Below are 24,995 nucleotides of genomic sequence, written 5' to 3' on the forward strand. Positions count from 1 at the left end.
GCTTAACACAATGATACCTTCTGTAAGTGTAGATCATCCACCCCAGGGTTGTGTTGTGCATTCTGAGATGTCTTTTCTGCTTGTCATGGTAGTAATAATGGGTTTGTGAGTTATCACAGTGTTATCTCTAACCAGTCTGCCTAGTGCATAGCATTTTCCACCTGCACAGCTGCCTATTACTGTATATGATTTACACACCCAGTGTATTATCTGTTGTGTGTGAAAATCTCAGTAAATTAGTTTTATCTGACAACCATGCCACAGTCAAAGTCACTGAGATAAAATGTTTCTGATTCTGATGTTGATTTGAACGTTCAAAATGAAGCTCTTGCTCTGTATCTGCATGATTTCATGCACTAAGCTACTGTTTCCTAATTGTCTAGTATAATATTATTATATTATAATAATAATATACTAAATAATGATATCATAGAACTATTATTATCATGACTATTATACTTTTTAACTGTTATTCTACATCTATTTATCATTTTATTATGTAACCTTCCTAGTAAAGTAAACAGAATGTTTGGTAATTTACAACATTTTGCCGGTACTGTTGAATGCAAACTGTAGGATCTGTAAAGCTGCTTGTGCTGAAAAGCTGCATGCCATCTCAGTGTATCAACCACAAGAGCACAGAAGCTCTGTCTAAGCTAAGACAACTTCCTGTGTTGTAAGAAATATTAATGTTTGTTGACTAAAATATTTCAGAATGAGGTGCCTGTGCTAAAGTAAGGCTTTGATAGCTTCGTGTAGCATAGTTTGTCTAGCTTTTGTCGTCAATGTCTCATGGTGTCTTTTGTCACTATTATTCATTTTTGTTTCAGGGTTATCTAGTTTGTCTCCTTAAACAAAGGATCAGATAATTAAGAAGTGAAAACATGACTACGCACATGCACACAAACACACCCACAAATTTTTAAAATTCAACATCAATTTTTTGTAATGTAGTATTATTGTAACATGAGTTTTGTTTTGGAGAAACTATTAATATTACATAGTTGAATTTTTTAGAAGTCTGTATACTGTACACTTTGACCATGTAAAGCATTGAATAATTTTTTAACACATGGTGTTTTTTCACTTTAACGTTTGAAGGAAGTAAGTAAGTATTTTATCCAGCAAAATGCATGTATTTTTACAAACTATTACTGTAAAAATAACAGGATAGATTTTTATTACTTTTTACAGCATTTTGATGTTTCGGATTTTTTTTTATCTATAGTTTATCTAATTAAGGTTGCTATTTAACAGAAGGCCTAACATGCAAATCTGAATGAATAAAATACCATCTTCTGACCTGGTATGCTTCCTTGCTAAACCTGTTTGCTAGTCAGTTAACATATCAGTCTATTTTTAAATAGCAGAAGCATTCTTGTTTAAAAGTAACACAGAAAGTTGTCTTTCTTTTGGATTTTCAGATGGTCCTAAAAGAGATGACTTCCAAATGATAATCGTTTTCCGATGTTCCCAGAATTCCAACTGGCAACTCTTACAACTTTTCAACATTACTCTTCTCTGTGTTAGTAATTTCTTTCTGATGTTTAGGTGCCATGATCATGTCTGTGATGCTACTTCACTTTATCAGAGTTGTTTTCACAGGCAAACTGTTTTTTTTTTTTTGGTGGTGACGCATGTGAATCCTTCGCATGTTGTAACTTAGAAGAAGTACAGAGAAGGCAGAGATTTTTCAAAATAATGGTAGACATCATTCAGACTCATCTGAATCACAAAGTCCTATGAGACCCTGACATAGTCACTGAGTAAAAGGATGTAAGGTGATGTTAGCTGTTATTTATGCTCATGATGTGTCAGTCAGCTGTATGGTCTGGTCTTTATCAGCAATCAGGTCTGTGCTGAACTCAGAGTTTACGAAGAACCATTAGTTCCTTAGGAGCTCTCAATTGCACTATTATGAACTGTTGTAGAAAAAACATTATTTACATTTACACTATTTACTTTAGAGTGTCACCAAATTGAGGATGGGTTCCCTTGTGAGCCTGGTTCCTCTAAAGGTTTCTTCCTCATATCATCTCAGGGAGTTTTTCCTCACCACCACTCATTAGGGATAGGGATAAATTTTGAGTTAATCTTTTTTTTTTAAATTAATTTTAAACTTTAATTGTATATATTCACTTATTTATTTTTATTCTTATTTCTTCTTCTTCTTCTTCTTCTTCTTCTTATTATTATTATTATTATTATATATTTATTTATTTTTCTCTCTCTTCTGTTTCCATACTTCTGTAAAGCTGCTTTGAGACAATGGGAAATTGTAAAATGTGCTATACAAATAAATTGAATTGAATTGAATTGAATTGAATGTTCAACATTATTTGAATGAGAAGCAAATGAAGCAAATTTTTAGGAATGACTGTTGTGTTGTGAATGTGTTTTTTTTTTCATCTTGACCGTGCAAGAGGATTGTATTTTTTCTCAGCTCCTGAGCAATTTTGTTGTACAATTTTGTTGTAATTTAGTTTAGTTTTTTGATATGAGCCATAAGGTTTGTGCTTAATAAACAGTAATAAAACCCTGTCAAATCATAATAAAAAAAAATCTGAATTGAGCAATATGGCTTGTGAAAGTATCCAAAGATGCATGCTGACAATATTTATATTTTTTGGAAATGACAAGCAACATGGTTTGGCAACAACAGTCAGGAATGAGGGCTGACAGTACTGTTGTTTTTTTGACACTTTGTGTGTTTCTTCCCCAATAGTTCGATTGGTGTTTTAAATGCATAAAGATTATACACATGACGTAGCTGGAGCTGGAAGAAAGCTTTCGGAAAAATTTTTTTATTCATAAGAGCTTGCAAACTTATAAAACAGGAATGTAAACCCAAGCGCAAGCAGAACATGGTGAACAAAAAGTATTTAAAGACTAAGGAATTGAATCTATGAAACAACATCACAACTTTAAAAATAAAAATAACCTGGTGATGATCACTGGGAGAAAGGGACGTTGGTATGGTTTTCCGCCTCCACTGTAGCACGTTTTACCAAATTTATCCATGGAATGGAAAACAAAATGCTTAAAAATGACACAAATAATCAAGAGTGAAAACAGATATGATCATGAGCCAGTAAAGGATCACCATGTCTCAGACTCACTTTAAAACCTGTAGCATGCTTTGCTATTCTTTCATCCTGAAAAGAAAATCATCTGAAAAAACTTTTTTGTGAGTGGAAATCCCTTCTAAACCGTCTGGCACGCATTCATTCTAGACAATAGACATTTTAACCTATGTGTAGTATCTTATTTTTGTATTTGAATTGTAATGTATGTCTCATGTATTTTTTTCCCTTTATTTCCTTATAACGTTAGAATTTATGTCATGGGACGAATCACAGAGTAAGAATGACTTTGTTCCTTGTGTAACTTGTTTCCTGTACATATGACAATAAAATCATGAGTCATGCTGCACTTTATATCTGTACAGTGTGAACCCTTTTCTTTGTTTTTCCACCCTGTCTGTATTTACTTTACTTCTCTTCAACTTCTTCTTGGTTGATGCTTCCTTGGCATCCTGTTACACTGTACACATATGTTTATCTTTATCATGATAATGAAGTTGACGTGACTTTTTCTGCTTACAGGTGGAACTGACTAATAAAAAAAGAGCACAGCCTAAAGCAATGTTCATGCTTAGGATTTTAACCAAAGTGGTAATTTTACAATGCACAATTTATGTCAAAAGTTTCAAAATTTTTGCTCTTTCTATAGATTCCATACCTTTTTTTTTTTATACATTTTTAGATGCATATTTGAGATGCAAGACACCAAAAAATGTGGCCCCACAGGAGAAACCTGGTTTGAGGATCTCTGCATTGAAGCAACTCAGAAAACAGCATTTCATACATGTTTTTAATTTTTGTAGCAATGTTTAAACCAGCTGACCTCAAGAAACATTTTATCCCAAAGACATTCACGTACATTTTCAAAGTTCACTCCAGTTCATATCTCAGAGAATATTGTCGAGAATGCAGGATTTACAAAAAATGACTTCCACCTTAATTTTTTCCTTTGCTCTCAAATGTCTGTTTATAGTAACATACAGTATACAGTATAATAAAAATCATAATTTTATACAGTATTCACTGTTGTACTAATGGCACATGTACAATGACATGATATAAGTTGCCTGTAAAATTCAGTTATCAAAGAGATAGGTATATTATTATTATTATTATTATTATTATTATTATTATTATTATTATTATGGAGACGTAGGAATATAAACTCTTGACAAACAGCACTTTATTATGCAGCACACACCCCAAAATTACATGGTTTAATTTAAAATATTTTTAATTGATTGTGACAACTTTTTAGTAAGAAATTATCTGCTCATGCCTTGCATGTCTGTAATTCAGGAACATTTATGTAGAGGGATAATAGGGGGGTTATTAAGGGTTGCATACAAGTTCTTATAAGTAGCTAACATTCTTACAAGTACAAGAACAAATTACTTAATGTACATTAATATGTGTGGGAAAAAACAGGTACATAATTATAAACTAAGTCAGAGCTCACAACTTAAGTCCAAAGCATATGTAAGTATTTACACAGGGAAAGTTGCGTGTATTCTGAGATTATGCACGTTTAAGTTAATTAACACCTAATTCATTCTAATTCTAATTCACTGTGCAATTTTTTACAACGCAGCTTTACAAATATAAATTCATATACTGTACATAACAATATGTGGGATATGCTAGCCTAATGGTTAAAGTGTTGGACTACTGCCCGGAAGGTCATGAGTTTGAATCCCAGGTCCACCAAGCTGCCACTGCTGGGCACCTGAGCAAGGCCCTTAACACTCAGTTGTATAAATTGTAAGTCACTCTTGATAAGGGTGTCTGCTAAATGCCGTAATTGTAAATATCTTATTTAGGTATTTAATATTGGCCTAAAATTGCATTACATACTTTTCTGAAGTGTATTACAGACCAAAGATGAGTGTAATGCCTGTAACATCAATATCTCTAGTGTTGTGTACACAATTTCAGTATAACTCCTCACTTCACCAAAGTTACTCAACTCTCCTGAAGCTCTCTCGATACTTAAAGGTATGTAAAATATCTCTTACCGATTCATTTTGAGTAATTGCAGCCTCATACAAAATGTGTATATTTACTAGAGCATTTTGTATTTAGCTCGTAAACTTTGCAGCAGCTTTCCTGACAGTGTTTGGGGCTCAGACACACTTTCTCAGTTTAAATGTAGATTAAAAACATATCTGTTTAGCATACACATAACACATTCCATAACCTTGTGTTCCAGTAAATCTGATCAAATGCACATTATTATCTAAAGCTGGTTAATATCATGTACAGCAGCTACGCTAATTCCTCTCCACTTGCTTCTTATTTTCTACCCATCCCGAGGCATCCAGAAATGTTCCAGCTCCAGTTGTGTTCCGCATCATGAAGATTTCGGACATTCAAAGAGATGCCAACGTGTGGTCTTGAGAACAATAACTTCCTAATCAATATTCAACTTGTTAACAATATACAATATCAATAGTCAACAATATACAATATCAATAATCAAGCGTATTTCCCCTGGAGTTCTTAGTTGAGCCAATCAAAAAAAGAGGCTACACATTAGCCAATCAGAAAATAGCACTATTGTATCTGGGTAAGATTTAATGTAACAACAAATAAAAAAAACATTCATTAGTGAGGGTATTTTCGATGGTCGGTTTGAACAGAACCTCAACACGAAACAGCTTGTCTCTGGATGGGACATTGTCCTCAATCATGACCCTAAAAATGGCTGGGCTTGATCCAAACTGTTTTAAATGGGAGCAACATTACAAATGATAAAGGAGTCCAAAAAGGCAACAAACACTTACAATAAACAACACCAGTCATAATCTGTATTAGTATCTAGTCAGCCAATATAAGTATTTAGTCAGCCACCAATTGTGCAAGTTCTTCCATTTAAAAGGATGAGAGAGGCCTGTAATTTTCATCATAGGTACACTTCAACTATGAGAGACAAAATGAGAAAAAGAAATCCAGAAAATCACATTGTCTGATTTTTAAAGAATTTATTTGCAAATTATGGTGTAAAATAAGTATTTGGCCAATAACAAAAGTTCATCTCAACACTTTATTATATACCCTTTGTTGGCAATGACAGAGGTCAAATGTTTTCTGTAAGTCTCCACAAGGTTTTTACACACTGTTGCTGGTAGTTTGGCCTATTCCTCCATGCAGATCTCCTCTAGAGAAGTGATGTTTTGGGGCTGTTGCTGGGCAACAAGGATTTTCAACTCCCTCCAAAGAATTTCTATGGGGTTGAGATCTGGAGACTGGCTAAGCCACTCCAGGATCTTGAAATGCTTCTTACGAAGCCACTCTTACGTTGCCCGGGTGGTGTGTTTGGGATCATTGTCATGCTGAAAGACCCAGCCACATTTCATCTTCAATGCCCTTGCTGATGGAAGGAGGTTTTCACTCAAAATCTCACGATACATGGCCCTATTCATTCTTTCCTTTACACGGATCAGTCGTCTTGGTCCCTTTGCAGAAAAACAGCCCCAAAGCATGATGTTTCCACCCCCATGCTTCAGAGTAGATTTGGGGTTCTTTGGATGCAACTCAGCATTCTTTCTCCTCCAAACACGACAAGTTGAGTTTTTACCAAAAAGTTCTATTTTGGTTTCATCTGACCACATGACCTTCTCCCAATCCTCTTCTGGATCATCCAAATGCTCTCTAGCAAACTTCAGACGCTCCTGGACATGTACTGGCTTAAGCAGGGGGACACGTCTGGCACTGCAGGATTTGAGTCCCTGGCGGCGTAGTGTGTTACTGATGGTAGCCTTTGTTACTTTGGTCCCAGCTCTCTGCAGGTCAATAGGTCTCCCCGTGTGGTTCTGGGATTTTTGCTCACCGTTCTTATGATCATTTTGACCCCACGGGGTGAGATCTTGCATGGAGCCCCAGATCAAGGGAGATTATCAGTGGTCTTGTATGTCTTCCATTTTCTAATAATTGCTCCCACAGTTGATTTCTTCACACCAAGCTGCTTACCTATTGCAGATTCAGTCTTCCCAGCCTGTTGCAGGTCTACAATTTTGTTTCTGGTGTCCTTTGACAGCTCTTTGGTCTTGACCATAGTGGAGGCTGGAGTCTGACTGTTTGGGGTTGTGGACAGATGTCTTTTATACTGATAACGAGTTCAAGCAGGTGGCATTAATATAGGTAACGAGTGGAAGACAGAGGAGCCTCTTAAAGAATTCATTAAAATTCCTGTATTCTTTCCCTCATTATGTCTCTCATAGTTGAAGTGTACCTATGATGAAAATTACAGGCCTCTCTCATCTTTTTAATTGGGAGAACTTGCACAATTGGTGGCTTACTAACTACTTTTTTGTCCCACTGTATGTAGTTAATTACTCGAAATGACTCATCCATATTATGACTCATCCATAGCCAATTAGTGAAAGTATTGTAACAACACTGTGCCTGAAATGACGTTTGTTGTCAGTGCTGCAATATTTTATAGCTTATAACTCTGGGAATTGTTTTAATATTTACCACCAGACACTACAAGGGAATAGGATCATTATATAAACCAACAGATATCACAGTAAACGTTTGGCCTTCTGAACTTTAGAACCAAGTACATTTATTTACGGAAATGAGGTGACAATTAAATAGATATGCATACATTTACATACTAAATCAAACCAAAAATTGAATTATTAAGAATTATATTTATTATTTCACTGTGAAAACTTTCAGGGCTTTATTGTAAAATTATTTAATAAAAATAAATGTCAATGGTCTAAAATTTAAATATTTCTTTTTGATTTTTTTTTCAGTATAATATCAAAGTGCAGCATAAATGAACTTTATGGGATATGCCTTTGTAATATCCATCTAATTATGTATATGCATAAATATATGAGATAATTTTGGTTCCAAATATAGAATATTTTCAATTTAAATTTATTATATATTTTGTTAACAAGCAATAATAGTCTGGATAAGTCATTAAATGTCTTAGTTTATACAATACTGTGTTCTTTGTATTTGCTACTGTACTTCACCTAAAATCAGACACATTAATTTTCACTTAGTTCCCATTGGAATAACAATGATATGTTTTTAAATTACATTATTTTAGTGCATTTACAGCCAAAAACATACAATTAAGATTGCCAAATAGTAATTGGACCAAACCTTTAAACAGTCTGAGAAGGGTTTATATCTATAATATTGGCAAAAATGTTAAATAAATATCCTGGTCATAAATGATCAGACTAAATAAATTTGGTCCCAGGATTCATCTCTGTCAGACAAGGTGTGAACTGTATATACAATGTCAGTTGGATTTGTTGTTAGGGAGGAACAAAACAAAGAAATATTTATAGTTCACACAGCAAAACTAAACAATGAAACAAAGCCTTGTATAAGCTAAACCCAGCCGCATTTTCATTATTTATACATAAAGTACACACCTATAAAAGGTGAATTGATAACTTGTGTAAACCAAGTCAGTAGTATGTCTTTGACCCACATTCACATTCATTTTACAATATAAGGATTACAAACATGTTCCACTCTAATAAGTTTGTAATGGTGAAAATTATAAATATTTAAATACATTCTTTAACATTAACCTTACATTACAGTAGGTCTGTAGTTTATTCAGCACTGTGCTCTTTGTGGTGTATTGTTTGCTGTTTGTTGACACTGCTTTTTATTAAGCTCCACCTAAATTCGAACCCATACACTTTCACTACATTGTCATTGTAGTCGCTGTTGGCTTTGAATGTACACACCTCATACCCAAATACAATCCTTTCCTCAGTCCTTTTCCACGATGTAACCACACAAAGCAAATGCATTTGATGATTGCACATGCCCACAGATGTATGACAGTAAAATTTTTACTTTTCTGGGACTATTTTTATTATCTTCAGGTTTCCAGTCACCCTCTCACATCTGTCCTGGTTTGCTCTGGTTACTGATTGCTGAGATTCAAAACATATCCCTGTGTTGATTAAGTTTTGGTTCTATGGTTTCCTTGCATATCCGTAACACTAGTAGAAGGTGGATCAGTTGACTAAGATTTCCCATAAATGTTAAGGAGGGCGTGCACTCCGTAGCGCACATCTCACTCAGTAGATAATGCCCAGTTTCCTCCTGACTACAATAAAGCTCTTTATATGACTGACTGACTGAATAATTGAATGAAGAACTGAATTAGTTTTAACAAATCCTTTATCAAATTAAGGACTCAATTCTCACTTACTAACTTGTTTCATACTTCATTTTTAAACGTCCATTCTGTAAGACTGGTTATGACACCTATGCAGGATTTCAAAAATACTTTCTTTTATCATGAATTGGTTCATTAAATTAAGTTTAGACATAAAGACCTGTGTCTTTTTTTTACTAAGCACCTAAATGAGCACTAAATCTCTAGTTATTGGTGTATCCGCAGCTTTATGAACATCATATAACAACTAAGAATTGTGCATAGCACTTGAATAAGCTTGTAATAAACTGTGTTTAAGTTTATTTAAGGTTCATTGAAACACATTTGCTTATGTATTTGGTGTTTTATTTTAAAACCCACAAACTCCTTTAAGTTTTTTTGTACACTTTTGCAGCCCATTACAATTAATATATATGTCCTTGGATACATTTATAATAGGATAAGTTTGTTCCTCATGTCATCTGAAGGTTTTTCCTTGTTATTGACAGCTCAGCTTTGTTATTTAAGGATCTAAATCTATGTTTAAATTTCTGTCATGCTGCCAATGACTGTCTGTTCAATGTCAATGTCTGTTTTAAAAAGAGCTATTCAACTAAAATGAAAGTATTTAAATAGTAGTTGAATAGATCTTTCAACTCAGTTCAGACTGGATTTCAGACTACCTATTTACTGTAGGTACAGGAACACTGTGAAGATACATAGTGATGGTTTTAACAGCTCTTAATCAGATCAGCAGTGCGTTGGGAAAGAAGGAAGCATATTTTTCTTGCTCAGATTTCACCTATTTCACCTGATAGTTCACAACAATGTGGTATTTTTATGAAACCAAATCCAGAGTTATCTGCACCTTGGTTAAGTTTCATGATTTAATACCTGTGAAAGTAGAACATTCTGTTCTTGGTGGGCCTGCAGTCCAGAAAATTCAATCATCTTCGCAACTACTAAATGATAAAGTATGAGGAATGATGAAGTATAGTATGAGAATCTTTATTAAATTTTCAGTCTTTGGCAAATAAAAGCAGCACTGAGAAACATGAGTATAGACATTTCTCACTTGGCTGGTTCAGCCTCATACTACTGCCTGTGTGAAAGTTTGTAGTGTGCTGTATATACTGTATATATTTTTCTATAGAGAAACTCTTAGATCGCGGCAGAATTTCAACTTCCAGCATGATGGTGCGGCCATGAAGCAATGCCTTCAGAGAGAGTTCAACATTTTGGAATAGCACAGTTAGATCTAAATCCTATCAAAAACCTTTGAGTGGGAAGAGTGTGAAAAAAATGTATTTATTTAAAGCTGTATTTAATGTTCTTGTACATTTTGTTTCTATTTATTGTTCACAGCTTTGTTGTTTGCTATTTGTGACATGATACATCCTGGTTCAATTATTTTACTGGCAAGTTGGTCACCAAACTGGCTTTAAGAATTTGTGACGTACACAAGGTTTTTTTTTTTCATGTTGACACCAAAGACATTAATTATTGTGTTGAAATGTGTGATGATAGAATCAGGCCAGATAGCAACAAGTTAGTGTTTCAGTGAAGCATACCAGTGTCTTGGGAACAGAAAAAGTGTGTTTTGTAAATCCAAAACATTTTCATTCAGATTTCTATTGATTTTTGAAACCCATTCAAAATTAACTTTTCACATTACTGCATGTCTGTTCTCTTATTACTATACAGTCCCCTATTAAACTAATAGACAGAAGAAATTATCCTCTTTTTGCTGTAGACTGAAGCCATTTGGGTTTAAGATCAAAAAGTTAAATATAAGAAGAAAGATCAGTTAAGCCTTTATTATACTTTTATTTATATATAGAAATATTAAACAATGTTGAACATAGGACATTTTAAATCAGACCACCCAATTCTTATCTGAGCAAAAATATTTTCCTGTTAGATTGATTGTTTAAACAATAAATAGCTCTTGTTTCATCTGTGAGTACTGCATTTGTTGTTAAAAATGAGAAGCCAACATAAAGAACAGAGAGCTTTCTTTGGGAGAAAGACAAGCCAATTTAAGGCATTACTTAAACAAGATGCATAGCCAATACAACAATGTTGAATAACTTGAAAGAAACCACAGAAAAAAAATCAAGCAGAGGAAGCAGTAGCAGCTGAGGACAGAAGATTTGTTAGGAACTATGTGTTAGGAAACAGGTGCCTTCAACAGGGGCAAAAACCAGACCCATGCAGGGATAGCAAAAAACAGACAGGGATTTATTAAGAAAATCACAAGACCAACAGACACAGAAAAACTGTAGGGGAAAAAATGAGCAACAAAAAACAAAACAAGATACAAGAAAACCAAAACCAATCTAGAAAACATGAGTTAAAAAAAGATGAGGCCTCAGCAAAAGCACAAACAAAACAGGTATAAATAGGAGGGTAAATAGCAAGAAATGAGGAACAGGTCTGCATGGCTCGGAACAGGATATGGATCTGGTGGATGAAACCAACAAGAGAACCCACACAGAAGCGCAGGGAACAAGATATAAACAATCATGACACTATGAGGGAAAAAGTCAAAAACAACAGTCAGTAACATCTCCACATCCTTCACATGGCAGGGGAAAAAGTACTTTAAATGCACTTTTGAAGATGATTTTAAGAGCAGAAATATAGTGGCTAGAAATATTAAATATCAAACTTGAATTCACAAGAAAATACAGAAATGAGCCATGAAATTTCTGAACATTAAACTCTAGTAAAGTATTGGAAAATGTGGAAAAAGAAAGAATCTGCTCATGAACCAAAAAATACATGCTCATCTGTGAAACATGGTGGTGGCAGTGTCATGTCTTGGGCTTGCATGGCTACTTCTAAAACAGGTCCACTTATCTTTATTGATTAAGTTAACATGAACATTTTGTCTGCCAGTTTACAGAGAGATGCATCCAATCTCATCAGAAGTGAAAATGAAGAAGACTCTATAATTTAAAGATTTCTGATTACAATCTGAGTTGAGGATAATATTTTTTCATGGTGGTTCACAGCTTTCTAACAACTTAACTGAAGTGTGACATCTAATTTGTGAAGTTTTATTATCTTTATTATCTTCTGACAGTACTGTTTTAACCTCTCTGGTCAACTGCCTACTTCATTAACATCATCTCTGCTTTATCTGCTTATGATTAAAGCATTTTCATGTTGTGTACACAACTTCGGTTGTGTAAAATGTGCTTTAGAAATAAAATAATTCAACAGAAGAATGCAATTCAATCCCACTAAACAAGAAACAGCAAGCTGCCACTAGGTCTACAAAATGAAAGGGGTACTTGAATTGAATTAATTTTATAATGCGTATAATCAAGACTTCCTCCAATGTTTTGACATCATAGAAACTTATTTTAGAAACTTAATTTCATATATACAACAAATGTCAAGTTGGTCACCACACCCGTCAGCAACTACATGTATTTACGTAAGAATAAAAATTGCTGATTAAAGTATATTGAAAACGAATGTCAAATCTACCAACTCCCAAAGAGGAGTGATGAGTATTAACAAATAGCACAATAAGGAGCTATGTACGGTGGCCAAGAAGTGCAAAACAATTTAAAAGATCCGAAAACACATTAACAAATCCGAAAACACATTAACAAATCTGAAAACACATTAACAAATCCGAAAACACATTAACAAATCCGAAAACAAATTAACAAATCTGAAAACACATTAATAAATCCGAAAACACATTAACAAATCCGAAAACACATTAACAAATCCGAAAACAAATTATCAAATCCGAAAACAAATTAACAAATTCGAAAACACATTAACATAGTATAGTTTGTGAATGGAAACCATCATCGGATGAGACACCTTTCATTCACCTGTATATCTTTAATGACAGGTGTCTTGTCCAATGATCGGTAAGTTTCCATTCACAAACTATACCTACCTCTTCCGGGTTGTCTGAATCGGTGCACGAAACACAACAAATCCGAAAACACATTAACAAATCCGAAAACACATTAACAAATCCGAAAAAACAACGACATTTCAGACAACCCGGAAGAAGTTGGTATAGTTTGTGATTGGACAAGACACCTGTCACTCAAGGTATACATGAAGTTCAACAGTCTACCGCAGGGAAAAGTTGGAATGGATGGATGGAATGGATTACTGTGGCTTAATTCTGTTATTTTCTTATATTTAAACGGAGAACTTTACACATTGCACATAAGATTCCATACCTCTATATCTTGAGTGACAGGTGTCTTGTCCAATGATCGGTAAGTTTCCATTAAAAAACGATACACACTACCGTTTCCGGGTTGTCTGACTTGACCTTGTGTTTTCGGATTTGTTAATGTGTTTTCGGATTTGTTAATTTGTTTTCAGATTTGTTAATGTGTTTTCAGATTTGTTAGTTTGTTTTCGCATTTGTTAATGTGTTTTCGGGTTTGTTAATGTGTTTTCGGATTTGTTAGTTTGTTTTCGGATTTGCTAATGTGTTTTCGGATTTGTTCATTTGTTTTCGGATTTGTTAATGTGTTCTCGGATTTGTTAATGTGTTTTCGGATTTGTTCATTTGTTTTCGGATTTGTTAATGTGTTCTCGGATTTGTTAATGTGTTTTCGGATTTGTTAATTTGTTTTCAGATTTGTTAATGTGTTTTCAGATTTGTTAGTTTGTTTTCGCATTTGTTAATGTGTTTTCGGATTTGTTAATGTGTTTTCGGATTTGTTCATTTGTTTTCGGGTTTTGTTAATGTGTTTTCGGATTTGTTCATTTGTTTTCGGGTTTTTAATGTGTTTTCGGATTTGTTAATTTGTTTTGCACTTCTCGGCCACGTAGCTATGTTTCTGATCTATGTTTCACTATGTTTCTGAAAACAGGAGCCCTATTTAACATAAAATTAAGTAAACCAGTGAGGAATGTGGAAAAAATAGAAACACGCGCATTACATGTGCTGTGAATCATAACATGACGTTGTGCGTAAATGTGTCAATTATACATGGGCACCATGCGATTTCTAACATTTATAAAATCGCTTCAACTTTCTGTCATTGCATATGTGTTGATGAGGGAAAAAACATCACACTCAGTTTCTCATTTGAATAATTTAATTCTTCTAATTAATCTATTAGTCACTAGCACATTTCTGTCTGTTCCAGGTAATGCAGACTTGTTAGAACTATACACAAGTGCTTCATGAGCAGTTTTATATACTCAATTTTAAAAAACACAAAAATCAGTTCTAATACATTCTAAATAAATCAGGTAATTATGGTTCTGTAAAAAAATGAATTCAATTAACCTACCTTCTCTACCCTGACAGTTATTTGCTTATTTGTCAGTAGTCAGATGCTAATACTAAGAAGTTCAATTATTAGTCATGTATCACGTAGCTCAAAGCAAGAAACATGAAGAACAGAAAACAAATGCGTCAGTGATGGATAACAAACCCATGCCCTGTCTTACGGCTTTAGACTTCAGAATGCAAACAAAAAAATTTTCATGTCAAAGCAAAAATATCACAGATGACATACATTTATTAAACAAGGAAAGAGCACACACTAAAATAGAAAATTAATTCATTTTATCATCAGTGTCTGTAAAAACATTTTTCAGCGCATAAAATATAGAAATCACATACACATTAAACCAAATATGAATAAATTGTCAATTTTAATACATTTCATGTTCAACTCTCCATGGAGTGAACCTGGAACTTTAATATCCTCCTTTATGTCACCCACCTAGTATTATTAAAATATACACAGCATATTTAAATATATAAATAATTAAGGCTAATGACAACCTTTTCTCTTGTTACTATCTATACAACAAAAGCTGATACATTATCCAAGCCATTTAGGATTTCTGTATTTTAGCACCAAACAATAAATCTGTGATGAAAAACAGTGGTGAAATTTTAGAGATTCTATAATAAGTATTGTTGTACAGCCTCTTTTGCATATATTTTAGAAGCCTGCAAACGCCACATACATTATTTGTACTTCAAAACATTATTTATTTTATATACATTATATACTTCAAAATGATGTACTTCAGGATTATTTACTTTAGATATCTCTGGAATTGAAATATCAGCTGTTGATTTTCAGCTTTGTTTCAAAAATTTGTAATTGAATTATACTTCTATATAAGGCTTAGGATTATAAGGCTTATGATGCATGCTCAAAGTTTGAAGCTTTCTCTCTCTGAACTTGTATAACAGTGGAATGCAGTCTTTAACGTTAATTCCAGACAAGAATGAGAACAAGCCTGAAAGTGTCATTAAGTCATGTGTGACAATGTGAAAGCTGATGACAAGTATCATCTCCTGATCAGTATCACAGAAAAACAAAGAAAAAATGGGTTTATTCATCCTGGCAACTCACAGCCTATAAAAACCACAAACCAAGACAAGCATTGCCTTAGTTTCCTGAATACTGTGACTATGATTCTGACCGGAAACTAAGGACTTTTTATAACACTCTAACTGAACACTTACAAAGATTACAAATCATCTGGGTGAGTTTAATATCTTGCATAGAAATTAGTGAAGGAAGTAATAATGTATTCATATCTATGAAATAATGATCAAATTTATAATAAATAATCAGGTTATTAGATGGACGCCTGAGATGCACGCACAGGCTCCCTGTGACCCGAGGTAGTTCGGATAAGCGGTAGAAAATGAGAGAGAGAGAGAGGGATTATTAGTTATAAATTGTCTGTATATGACTGACTTTAAGAAAATATTTTGTCATCTGTTTAAATGTTATTTGCTTTTTTGCTCTTGTTTTATCAATCAGGTACAAGTCTAGATATAATACTACTGTTAAATGTGATTGAGATTTTTAATAAGCAAAAGCACACCTAAATTGAAAATTCTTTTAATTCTTTTGGATGTTGTGATATAATTTGCATTCTATGTGTGCTGTTAACCAGATTAAAAAAAAACAAAACATTTCATTGTCTGTGAATGCATATGTATATATACACATACGTGTATATATACATATGCATTCACAGACAATGAAATGTTTTGTTTTTTTTAATCTGGTTAACAGCACACATAGATGAAAAACAGCACACTTAGATGAAAAATATTTAGTAATCTCTGGAAATCCATTGAGACCTGGCACTATTATGTTCTAGAAAGAATTAAGTAAAGGTTTTTCTTTCATTTTCTTTCATTTTCACATAAGACATCATTTTTTCATTCTCAACCTGATATTAAATGTTAACAGTTCAGTTAAAAATGTCTTGCCATATTTTCTTGAAAATATCTTTACACATGAATGCAGGCAGGTGTTTCAGCATTGTGAAAACATCCCAGACTGGTTTAGGCATTAAAACTTTAGAAGAAGTGAATGTGAGAGAAAAAAAAACACTGGTATATAAAAATGATTAATAGTCTGTGATATTGCTTACCAATGTATAAAGCTCTATTGAATGCAGATGAAGAATATTGTGTAATGTAATACAATAGAACACAAAGTGGTCCAACATTTTAAAACGTTTTGATTTCTGAAAATTGTATAATATTTCGTGTAATATTATTTAAGGGTGTTATTGGGAAACATTCAGGATGAAGAGAAAAGAACTGAGAATCGTGTTCATACTGAGTAAGTTCTTATCCTAGGCTGTGAATAATTTTCACTGTTATTATTTCACCCATAATTCCTTACAGCAGATTTTGAATAATAATAATAATAATAATAATAATAATAATAATAATAATAATCATTCTATAGGTATCATTCTGAGATCTGTAACTGGACAAACCACAAATGACACATCTACAACACCAGCACCTACGAACGCTACAGCTACTACACAAGCAAATGCTACTACTGGTAATGTAACAGTTTGGACAGCATCTACAACACCAGCACCTACAAACGCTACAGCTACTACACCAACAAATACTACTGCTGATAATATAACAGTTTCGACAGCATCTACACCACCAGCACCTACAAACGCTACAGCTACTACACAAGCAAATGCTACTACTGGCACTGTAACAGTTTCGACAGAATCTACAACACCAGCACCTACGAACGCTACAGCTACTACGCAAGCAAATGCTACTACTGGTAATGTAACAGTTTCGACAGCATCTACAACACCAGCACCTACAAACGCTACAGCTACTACACAAGCAAATGCTACTACTGGTAATGTAACAGTTTCGACAGCATCTACAACACCAGCATCTGTAAACGCTACAGCTACTACACAAGCAAATGCTACTGCTGGTAATATAACAATTTCGACAGCATCTACAACACCAGCACCTGTAAACGCTACAGCTACTACACAAGCAAATGCTACTACTGGTAGTGTAACAGTTTTGACAGCATCTACAACACCAACACCTACAAACGCTACAGCTAATACACAAGCAAATGCTACTGCTAGTAATGTAACAGTTTTGACAGAATCTACAACACCAGCACCTACGAACGCTACAGCTACTACACAAGTAAATGCTACTACTGGTAATGTAACAGTTTCGACAGCATCTACAACACCAGCAACTGCAAACGCTACAGTTACTACACAAGCAAATGCTACTGCCGGTAATGTAACAGTTTCGACAGCATCTACAACACCAGCACCTGTAAACGCTACAGCAACTACAGAAGCAAATGCTACTGCCGGTAATATAACAATTTCGACAGCATCTACAACACCAGCACCTACAAACGCTACAGCTACTACACAAGCAAATGCTACTGCCGGTAATGTAACAGTTTCGACAGCATCTACAACACCAGCACCTACAAACGCTACAGCTACTACACAAGCAAATGCTACTGCCAGTAATTTAACAGTTTCGACAGCATCTACAACACCAGCACCTCCAAACGCTACAGCTACTACACAAGCAAATGCTACTGCCAGCAATATAACAGTTTTGACAGCATCTACAACACCAGCATCTGTAAACGCTACAGCTACTACACAAGCAAATGCTACTGCCGGTAATATAACAATTTCGACAGCATCTACAACACCAGCACCTACAAACGCTACAGCTACTACACAAGCAAATGCTACTGCTGGTAATGTAACAGTTTCGACAGCATCTACAACACCAGCACCTACAAACGCTACAGCTACTACACAAGCAAATGCTACTGCCGGTAATTTAACAGTTTCGACAGCATCTACAACACCAGGAACTGTAAACGCTACAGCTACTACACAAGCAAATGCTACTGCCGGTAATGTAACAGTTTCAACAGCATCTACAACACCAGCACCTACAAACGCTACAGCTAATACACAAGCAAATGCTACTACTGTTAATGTAACAGTTTCGACAGAATCTACAACACCAGCACCTACAAACGCTACAGCTTCTACACAAGCAAATGCTACTGCTGGTAATGTAACAGTTTCGACAGCATCTACAACACCAGCACCTACATACGCTACAGCTACTACACAAGCAAATGCTACTGCCGGTAATGTAACAGTTTCGACAGCATCTACAACACCAGCACCTACAAACGCTACAGCTACTACACAAGCAAATGCTACTGCCGGTAATTTAACAGTTTCGACAGCATCTACAACACCAGCACCTACAAACGCTACAGCTACTACACAAGCAAATGCTACTGCCGGTAATTTAACAGTTTCGACAGCATCTACAACACCAGCACCTACAAACGCTACAGCTACTACACAAGCAAATGCTACTGCCGGTAATATAACAGTTTTGACAGCATCTACAACACCAGCATCTGTAAACGCTACAGCTACTACACAAGCAAATGCAACTGCCGGTAATATAACAATTTCGACAGCATCTACAACACCAGCACCTACAAACGCTACAGCTACTACACAAGCAAATGTTACTGCCGGTAATGTAACAGTTTCGACAGCATCTACAACACCAGCACCTACAAACGCTACAGCTACTACACAAGCAAATGTTACTGCCGGTAATGTAACAGTTTCGACAGCATCTACAACACCAGCACCTACAAACGCTACAGCTACTACACAAGCAAATGTTACTGCCGGTAATGTAACAGTTTCGACAGCATCTACAACACCAGCACCTACAAACGCTACAGCTACTACACAAGCAAATGCTACTGCCGGTAATTTAACAGTTTCGACAGCATCTACAACACCAGCACCTACAAACGCTACAGCTACTACACAAGCAAATGCTACTGCCGGTAATGTAACAGTTTCGACAGCATCTACAACACCAGCACCTACAAACGCTACAGCTACTACACAAGCAAATGCTACTGCCGGTAATTTAACAGTTTCGACAGCATCTACAACACCAGCACCTACAAACGCTACAGCTACTACACAAGCAAATGCTACTGCCGGTAATATAACAGTTTTGACAGCATCTACAACACCAGCATCTGTAAACGCTACAGCTACTACACAAGCAAATGCAACTGCCGGTAATATAACAATTTCGACAGCATCTACAACACCAGCACCTACAAACGCTACAGCTACTACACAAGCAAATGCTACTGCCGGTAAAGTAACAGTTTCGACAGAATCTACAACACCAGCACCTACAAACGCTACAGCTACTACACAAGCAAATGCTACTGCCGGTAATTTAACAGTTTCGACAGCATCTACAACACCAGCATCTGTAAACACTACAGCTACTACACAAGCAAATGCTACTGCTGGTAATATAACAATTTCGAGAGCATCTACAACACCAGCAACTGTAAACGCTACAGCTACTACACAAGAAAATGCTACTGCCGGTAATATAACAGTTTCGACAGCATCTACAACACCAGCACCTACAAACGCTACAGCTACTACACAAGCAAATGCTACTGCCGGTAATTTAACAGTTTCGACAGCATCTACAACACCAGCACCTACAAACGCTACAGCTACTACACAAGCAAATGCTACTGCCGGTAATTTAACAGTTTCGACAGCATCTACAACACCAGCACCTACAAATGCTACAGCTACTACACAAGCAAATGCTACTGCCGGTAATATAACAATTTCGAGAGCATCTACAACACCAGCACCTGTAAACGCTACAGCTACTACACAAGCAAATGCTACTGCTGGTAATTTAACAGTTTCGACAGCATCTACAACACCAGCACCTACAAACACTACAGCTACTACACAAGCAAATGCTACTGCTGGTAATTTAACAGTTTCGACAGCATCTACAACACCAGCACCTACAAACACTACAGCTACTACACAAGCAAATGCTACTGCTGGTAATTTAACAGTTTCGACAGCATCTACAACTCCAGCACCTACAAACGTTACAGCTACTACACAAGCAATTGCTACTGCTGGTAATATAACAGTTTCTACAGCATCTACAACACCAGCACCTACAAACGCTACAGCTACTACACAAACAAATGCTACTGCTGGTAATACAACAGTTTTGACAGCATCTACAACACCAGCACCTACAAACGCTACAGCTACTACACAAGCAATTGCTACTGCCGGTAATATAACAGTTTCGACAGCAACTACTCCGATAAAATCAACAAACTCTACAAATACTTCAACAGTAACTACTACTTCCAGCTCCCCAATAACAACAACAGTGGTGACAACAGCAAAAACAACAACAACAACAACAACAACAACAACAACAACAGCAGCTGTAACACTTCGTCCACAGCCAACTGTCGACCTGAGTGTTGGTCTCAAGACTGAGTATACTACACAATTAAGTGATCCAACTACTCCTGAATTTAAATCTTTGGCTGCACAGGTGACTCAACTGGTACGTGTCAGACCATCCACTGGAATATTATGTAATTATGTGAAATAATTCATGAAATTATCAGAAAAGAAAACTACATTTCACAATTGTGGTCAAAACTAAGATCTAAAAAGATGTTTTGTTAGATAAATTTACAAAATATTTGTCTATTGACTGAACAGAGACAGTAATAAAAAGCTCTAATTGTAGGATAATAATAAATATCTTCTTTTTTGCAGTTGAATCAAATCTATACAATTCTCTTTGGCTCTAAGTACCGCGGCTGCAGAGTCAAAGCTTTCAGGTGAGACCCATTTCAAATTTACAATTAACACATTTTCGTAAATGCATATTACATGTTTCATACATTGTAGATAAGAAATTATGTTTCTATACCGAGATACATTGTTTAAAAATTTAAAACAGTAATCTTTTTCTGTTTAAAAGAGTAATTTATTCATGTTATTCCAACCCTAAGACAAATTCAAAGTTAAAGTTTGTTAGAAAAATTATCATATTAAAAATAATCTAAAGAATTTTATACAACACAAGAATGTAATATTAATAATGATTTTTTTCCTGCAGACCTCAACCTATACGTGCTGTACAAAATACCGATGCAGATGTTGAGCTGATATTCGACGAGAACTCCACAACTCCCATCCCATCTGGACAAGCAGCAGCAACTGCTCTGAAGGAGGCTGTAGATAATAACAGTACTTTGAGTGCACAAATTGATTCCAGCGCAATCACTGTCCTTAGTGAGTATAACCTTAAAAAATAATAATTCCCAGATGAGTGGAGGTTATTATAACAAACAAGGGGGTAAAGGGAGAATTTTAATAAAAAAATGTCAAATGACAAATTAAAACACTGTATTTGCACCATGTTTGTACTTCCAAATATTTGCATTCATACCCTATATTTCTCTTTTCAGATCAGCCAATTGATGTGATTGTGCTTTTCGTAACAAATGGCACTTTTACAGCAGCTCTCTCAAATACTAGTTCAGATTCATTCACAACCAGAACATTAATGATTAAAAATGGAGTAAGTATGAAATTAGTACCCCTTGGTTTAATTGATGATCTTGTGAAAATGCGAAATTAGTCGCTTTCACAAATACAGCATAAAATGCAGAAATACAGATATAGACTAATAGTCACAGTAAGTTCCACTAATATAAATCACTCAAATTTGGGATTCAATCACTAAAATGCACATTAGAGACATTTTTATCTATAGCAAACTTGTCAAGTATGTCAAGATTGTATTGTGTTCTTTCAGGTCTGCAGGAACCTATAATCTAAAGGTAACAAGCTATAAGACTACACCGTCATAGGACATTTTTATTTATAGCAAACTTGTCATGTATGTCAAGAATAATATATAAAAAATATCTATATAAAAAGTTTTGTTTTATATTCAGATATTTTTTATATTATTCTTGACATACCTGACAAGTTTGCTATAAATAAAAATGTCCTATGACGGTGTAGTCTGATAGCTTGTTAACTTTAGACTACAGGTTCCTGCAGACCTGAAAGAACACAATACACAATAATCTGCAGTGTTTTTATTTCAAATTGTACTAGAGTTGTACATGGTCCTGTTGTGCCTGCCGCCCTGTATTTATTTGCAGAATGTATTTTTCTAATTATGTATACACTATATACATTTCAGCAATTTGCACACATGCTTGTATATGTGAAAGCTATTGATGTTGTTTTCCCTTTATTTATATATATATATATATATATATATATATATATATATATATATATATATATATATATATATATATATATAATTTATGTTTATCATGATTTTAATAGTAGAAAACTTTCCCTTGTTAATCAACTGTTGACTTCTTTGCAGCTTAACCCTTTTTTCACTCAAGACTTCCCAAATTCATTCAGTCTCTTAAGCATGTTAAACTACAGGTACTTAAAAGTTTATTTTAAGCATTTTGCCTCATAAACCATCCATATTCATATTATAAAACCAAATTTCAATACACACAGTTCTCTTTTCTAACTTACTTTATCTTTGTATAACCAGCACAGGAACGTTTAAAGCAGCTAATGATTCAATTCTGAACAGCATGGACTTGGCTTTTAACAGCTCTGCTGGAAATCCCAACACCACCCAAATTGCTGAAACTATGTTTCGAGCAGCCAAAAGTGGCACCCTTCCTTTTCAGATCTCCATCACCAGTATCACAGTGAATGGCACGGGTATGTAGTAAATACATATTTTATGTAGTAAGAAATATCCTTGCTTGGAATAAAACACTTAGGGATATTCAATAATATAATATCCTGTGACAGGGTGTTGTAGCATGACCCTGTACAAAGCAGAGTAACTGTTATTACACGCTATTACATTACCGGAATTTTGCCAGAGACTGGCAGCTAAAAGTATGTTTTTAATTATGGGGATTATGTGGAGCACTCGCCAGACATGTTCATGAGTAAGCCGATTCAAAAACAATAACCTATTAGTCAGAATGTCAGATTTAATTGATGACTTCTGACCGATCAGCATTGAGAACTCGGAAGAACTTTGATACATTGGGGAAATGTTATTTCAGTGTTTAAAGTTCAAATTATAAATCACTGTATCATGGTATACTGTCCAACCGATAAGTCATCATGGTCCTGGTCCTGAGCATTAGAGAACACACCTTTCATTTATATTTAACAACTGATCATTCTATATTGTTGTTACCATAGTGCCTTTTGTTGTAACAAGTCATTTCTGTTTTATTTCAACAGTATTTAATTCGGGTGATGTCAGCAGCAAGATCAGTGTGCTCATGGCGTGCTTCATGGTGGCTGTGTCGCTTCTGTTAACACGGTCCAGCTGATGCTAAACCACATCCTCTTCTCAGAATGAGAACCCTGACCAAGTTTGACTCTCCTGTTCCCTCAATGAATCATGCGAATATACCGAGCTAATATTTTAAATAATGTGTATGCGTAAAAAGTACAATAGGAAGAGCATTATAAGAATCTGCCAACCTGTATGAATGTGCAATGATATGGATTGGACAGAACTTGTAGCTTTAATTATTTTGAATGTATTGTAACATATTCTTTGTATTTGATTGTCAATTACTCAATCCTGGAGTCGAATTTACAGTGATGGAATTGTATTTATCAAATGGAAACTATTCTATGATAGATCTAAGTTAACATTAGTAAGTACTGTATATTTGAGAAATGCACATGCAAAAACATTATCTATCAAACATCCTTTAGTGATGCATGTGACATTAAATGCACGCTTTGGCTTAAAATACTTTTCAAAGTATTACAGGTTTCTGCAAATGATTAAACATAATCCAGACGATTTCTGAAATTATGTTTTAGTCAAAATTACTTGAGCATAAATGAAATAACACATAAATGAACTGTTCTGTAAAACACAGAATTGTGGTTTGACTGGATTTAATACGTGTCTTAACCTGAGTTCTTTCCTAATATACAAAGCAATAAAGGAGAAAATATATTTATACTGTAAGTTCTATAAACTGGTGCAAAAATTCCTGCTGTATACAAAAAATTTTTTGTTCTTTTGTAAGGAGCTTATCACTATATATATATATATATAAATATATATATATATATATATATATATATATATATATACATATATATATATATATATATATATATATATATATATATATATATATATATATATTTACTGCAGTGGGTATCTAGGTATTTCTATATTTTCTGTTTTTCTTAAAATAAGATTCATGGTGTATTGTGCTTGCATTGAACGCAGCACTTTATATAATAAATGCATAAATCAGTTTCAAATAAACTCATGAGAATCTAAACTACTGGCTCTTTTTTAATGTCAATTATCTTCTCTCATATAATCACTGCTTAGATAGTCATTATTCCTTTATGCAGCTTTTTCCTCCTGCTCCTGTATGTCCTAACCAAACCAGACTATCCAGTATTTGTAATAATCCAGTCTAATCATTTTAATTGTGGTTATTTTTCAG

The 24,995-nt window shown here is 34.6% G+C and overlaps 1 protein-coding gene across 1 annotated transcript; it reads left to right on the top strand.

Moving 5' to 3' along the window:
* Window positions 1-15,609: 15,609 nt before the first annotated feature.
* On the top strand, window positions 15,610-24,499 carry LOC132841721 (mucin-2-like). Its single transcript, XM_060864195.1, has 9 exons — window positions 15,610-15,735; window positions 16,776-16,835; window positions 16,965-20,995; window positions 21,214-21,278; window positions 21,560-21,735; window positions 21,912-22,024; window positions 22,853-22,917; window positions 23,036-23,211; window positions 23,752-24,499. Exons 2-9 carry the CDS (start codon window positions 16,799-16,801, stop codon window positions 23,841-23,843), a joined length of 4,755 nt encoding a protein of 1,584 aa, XP_060720178.1. The 5' UTR covers window positions 15,610-15,735; window positions 16,776-16,798; the 3' UTR covers window positions 23,844-24,499.
* The last annotated feature ends 496 nt before the right edge of the window (window positions 24,500-24,995 follow it).

The sequence above is a fragment of the Tachysurus vachellii genome, chromosome 2 (genome assembly GCF_030014155.1).
Source record: "Tachysurus vachellii isolate PV-2020 chromosome 2, HZAU_Pvac_v1, whole genome shotgun sequence".
NCBI classification, from domain to species: Eukaryota; Metazoa; Chordata; class Actinopteri; order Siluriformes; family Bagridae; genus Tachysurus; species Tachysurus vachellii.